The 3,799-nt window shown below is 38.7% G+C and overlaps 1 protein-coding gene across 1 annotated transcript; it reads left to right on the forward strand.

The window, feature by feature from the left end:
- LOC134846450 (retinoblastoma-associated protein-like) lies at nucleotides 1-3,175 on the forward strand. The gene has a single exon (XM_063863809.1). The coding sequence runs from the start codon at nucleotides 299-301 to the stop codon at nucleotides 2,879-2,881; it is 2,583 nt and encodes an 860-aa protein (XP_063719879.1). The 5' UTR covers nucleotides 1-298; the 3' UTR covers nucleotides 2,882-3,175.
- The last annotated feature ends 624 nt before the right edge of the window (nucleotides 3,176-3,799 follow it).

The following is a 3,799-nucleotide window of genomic DNA, read 5'->3' on the forward strand; positions in this document are numbered from 1 at the left end:
CTGAATGCGAGCTAATTAGCAAAATGATTGACAGCAAGCCTAAAAGTATTTTGGAAGCGTTGTTAGTTTTTTCAACTGGGTGAAACTCTGTTTCTAACTAAATGTTAGATATTTGTACTACATTGAATAAATAGGTGGTCAAATCAACATTTGAACATTTCTCTAAACAGAGGAAGAAGCATTCAAATCGCTAACTGTATACGCTGTCTATGATTTTTGTACTTGATTTCCATCAAAATTTTCGATGCGTTTATTTCAAATCCTTCATAGTAAAATTTAACAATTGAATCAATACAAGATGTTGATGGAGGAGGTGTATAAATCAGATGCGACATCTGAGTTGCTCCTGAAAAATCACGAACAGTTCGCAGTCCAGATCGGAATATCAGCTCAAACTTTCCATGTATCAATTAAACTATGGCGAGCAGTCTACGATCTGAACCCGGAACTAGAATCAGACGCTACACAATGGTTTGCTGCAATAGTTCTAGTCTCAGTGCTGAATTGCAGAGTCAATTCTGATGATCGCTTAAAAGTGAATGTCACGACACTGTTAAAGAAAAGTAGTATGTCAGTTTTAAGTCTGCTGACGAAATTGAAGCATTTAAGGGAAATTGTATATCTCAGCCAAAGATCAATTGACGGAATTTTGGACTTTCAGCGAAGGTTTTGCGTGACTGCGGCAATTTATGACCGTTTCTCGCACGTCTATGCGGATGTTTTCATTGTCGACAATCGACCGATTAATGACGACTTGGATCCGAATTACGTTTACGACATTCCGGAATCGAAACAAGCTTGCTGGTTGCTTTTCCTTCTCGCTAAGGATGAGATTCCGATAGCACATACCGAGATGTTTCTTTCGTTTCAAGTGTTACTCTGCGCTGTCGATTTTGTAATGCGAGCGACTCCAAAGTTTTTATTACAGCCTGTCTTCGAGACGGCTCTTGAAAAAGAAGCGCAAACTATTGAAGCATTAGCCGAAATCACTCCAGTGCTCAAAATGTTATGTAATAAGTATGGATGCGATACTTCCGAAATGGTACACGTGAAAAAGAAACTCGACGCGACCTTTTTTGTATCGTTTTCTCAGAAGCCCGTTAACAGCGAGAAGAAAATCGACAGTGTTTTTCCGGGCGGTGATTCAGTTTTGCCCAATTCGAGTGAGTTGCACGGCAGGTATTGGGAAGTTTTGGATCGTTATTTCGAACTGGACGAAACTCTATTTCTGGCTGAAGATCCCATTCTCCTTCTCCAGGGATCGGTCGGCTCGTCTAATTACTCTGAAAACTCTTTAAATAGAGAGCAACATCAACTTGGTTTAGATCACTCTGAGCTATCAAGCGAGTCTGTAAAAAATGCAAGTGTAATGACTCATTCTATGAAAAACGAATCTCAAGTTAAAGTCGATGAAATTTTTTCAAAGTTTGAGGAAGCATTGACGACTTTGTTGCATGAAATTATCGCCCAATCTGAAAATTATTTTACCGAATGTACAATAGATGAAATAAAAAGCAACTCAAAACGGACTTTAACTCAGGTAGTTCTAAAACTAGCGGATAGTAGTAACAATGGTGATGAAAGTTCTGAAACCACTAATGATGGTAGCAATATTTCACCTGAAAGGCTGGAATGTTTGTTAGCAATATCGTCAATAGCAACACTGGCAAATTATTTTAGCCTGCCTCCAGAAAATCAGGAGACTCAAATTGACGATAATAATGCGATGAGTGTCTTGAAAATGTTTAACATTCCATTCGTAAAGTTTATCTGTGAAATTGACAAAATCGAGGCAGCTGGTTGCCTTTTTTCGGTTCAAGTTTCAAGACTTAAGTTTCTTGAAGAGAGAATTTTAGAAACGCATTTGTACAGCGACGATTCTTTTGTCCAAACTTTTATGCAGTGGAAAAATCTCGAAAGTCAAAGTTCTGCGAAATCGATCAATCAACTTCAATTAAGCTCAGATGAAATTTCCACAGTGTCTAATAAAATATGCAGACTAGCCTATAAGAGAGTTCAGCAGTTATGTAAACTATTGTCCGTACCTTCAGAACTTGAGGTTAAAATTTGGGAATGTCTCGAACATTGCATTTTTGAGCGAACGTTTCTCTTCCAAAATCGACATCTGGATCAAATTCTGATGTGTTCTATTTATGCCATCTGTAAAGTCTCAGACCAGGAGAGAAAGTTCAAAAGTATAACTCAAGCGTACCGCAAGATGCCGAGCACGGCAGCTGAAGTTTTCAAAAAAGCAAAAATTTTCGACGAGGATAATTCTTTCGACTCGATAATAGCTTTCTACAATAAAGTTTTCATGCAGACGTTAAAAACATTCATACTTCAGTTCTCAAAACCGACATCTAATGAAGACACTTCGGAAAAACAAACGAGTGTAGCTAATGTTTTGAAGCGAGTTAATCCAAATGTTTTGGCACGAAACGCTTTAAATAAACCAGCTGTTCATCAACCCCCAGCAATCGCGACTTGCACGTCCAAAGCAATACAAATAGCCAATACAGGTCCTAAGTACTGGCCATCAGCAACTGGTGGCTTACCCTCTGATACGACTTTACCCTTAAGGCATATGGCATCTGCTATTGTAGCAAATCGTTCGTATCAGCACACGACTAAAAAGTGGGCACGAATGTTTCCGGGTCGCAAAACGGAACCGAGTACTCATCTTCAAGGCTCGAAAGTTGTCGCGAGTGGCGAACAGCCGCCACCGCCGAAGGTTCAGTTTTTGAGTTCGGATACGAGAGCGAAGAAAGTGCCGAACAGAGGCGAAGAGTCGTCGGAGTCCAGCGAGGACGAGGAGGAGGCAAGAGCGAACCAGGATATTTATAACCGAATTATAAATTCAGGACTCAGATTTGGGAAATAAACAATTATAAACAAACAATTGATTTTTTTATTGTTTCGACCACTAAAGCGAGAAGAAATTTTGCATTTGGGTGTGATTTTTCACACTCAAATCCAGGTACCTTAAATTAATGTCATGAGGTCGAATGATATATCTTAATAAAACCCTTTTAGTCTTAGTTTGGGGCAGCATTGAAACACTGATAAACGTTTTCCTGCGGAGAATAAAGGGCTTGAAATTTTGCTTTTCAAAGTGGCTGCAAATTTAGTCGCTGAGAGATCACTTATTGAGACAATGAGTAATACCCCAAGTTTTTTTTTCAATAAAACGAATTCTCGGAAATGACCGTGGTCGGAGCATTCTATGGTACGCATAGCAACCGGATGTCTTGTTGCTCTTATTATTTTCTACCAAATTTATATTTTCGTTGTAATTGTACCACACCAAAGACGATGAAAAATATAAATGGGATGATTAATGACGTTTTGTTCTTAGCAGTTTCAGTCATGCTGTCAACTATCTCTGGGATATAAAGGTTAATTTTCTCAGGAAACGCTTCTAGTAGAATACAAAGGGTAATGCTCAGTTCGATTTCTAAGTTGACATCTCAATGAGACCTGGCATTGAAAGCAGATTTCATAGTTTCAATTTTTCCAATCTATGCTATATTTAATTGGGATTTGTTGCTTCGAATACCATAAAGATGTTTGCCCTTATGATTTTGCAAGGGTATCGTAATCGGTATGCAGACTTTTCCCCCTTAAATAATTTTGCAATTAGAGTTAGTACCTGAGATGATTCGTGCTTGATTACCCTTGCGATCAGCAAGGTTGTTGCAGCCGGGTACTAGACTTTTTTTTTCCAGTGAAGTACTTTGTTCACAAGATTTTGCACGCAAAAATGTTACACGGGTTCCAACTTGCTCCATAAAAATTTCAA

The sequence above is a fragment of the Symsagittifera roscoffensis genome, chromosome 5, assembly GCF_963678635.1.
Source record: "Symsagittifera roscoffensis chromosome 5, txSymRosc1.1, whole genome shotgun sequence".
Lineage (NCBI taxonomy): Eukaryota > Metazoa > Xenacoelomorpha > Acoela > Convolutidae > Symsagittifera > Symsagittifera roscoffensis.

Coding starts and splice junctions, on each gene's coding strand:
- LOC134846450 (XM_063863809.1), top strand. CDS start 299: ATGTTGATGGAGGAGGTGTATAAATCAGATGCGACATCTGAGTTGCTC.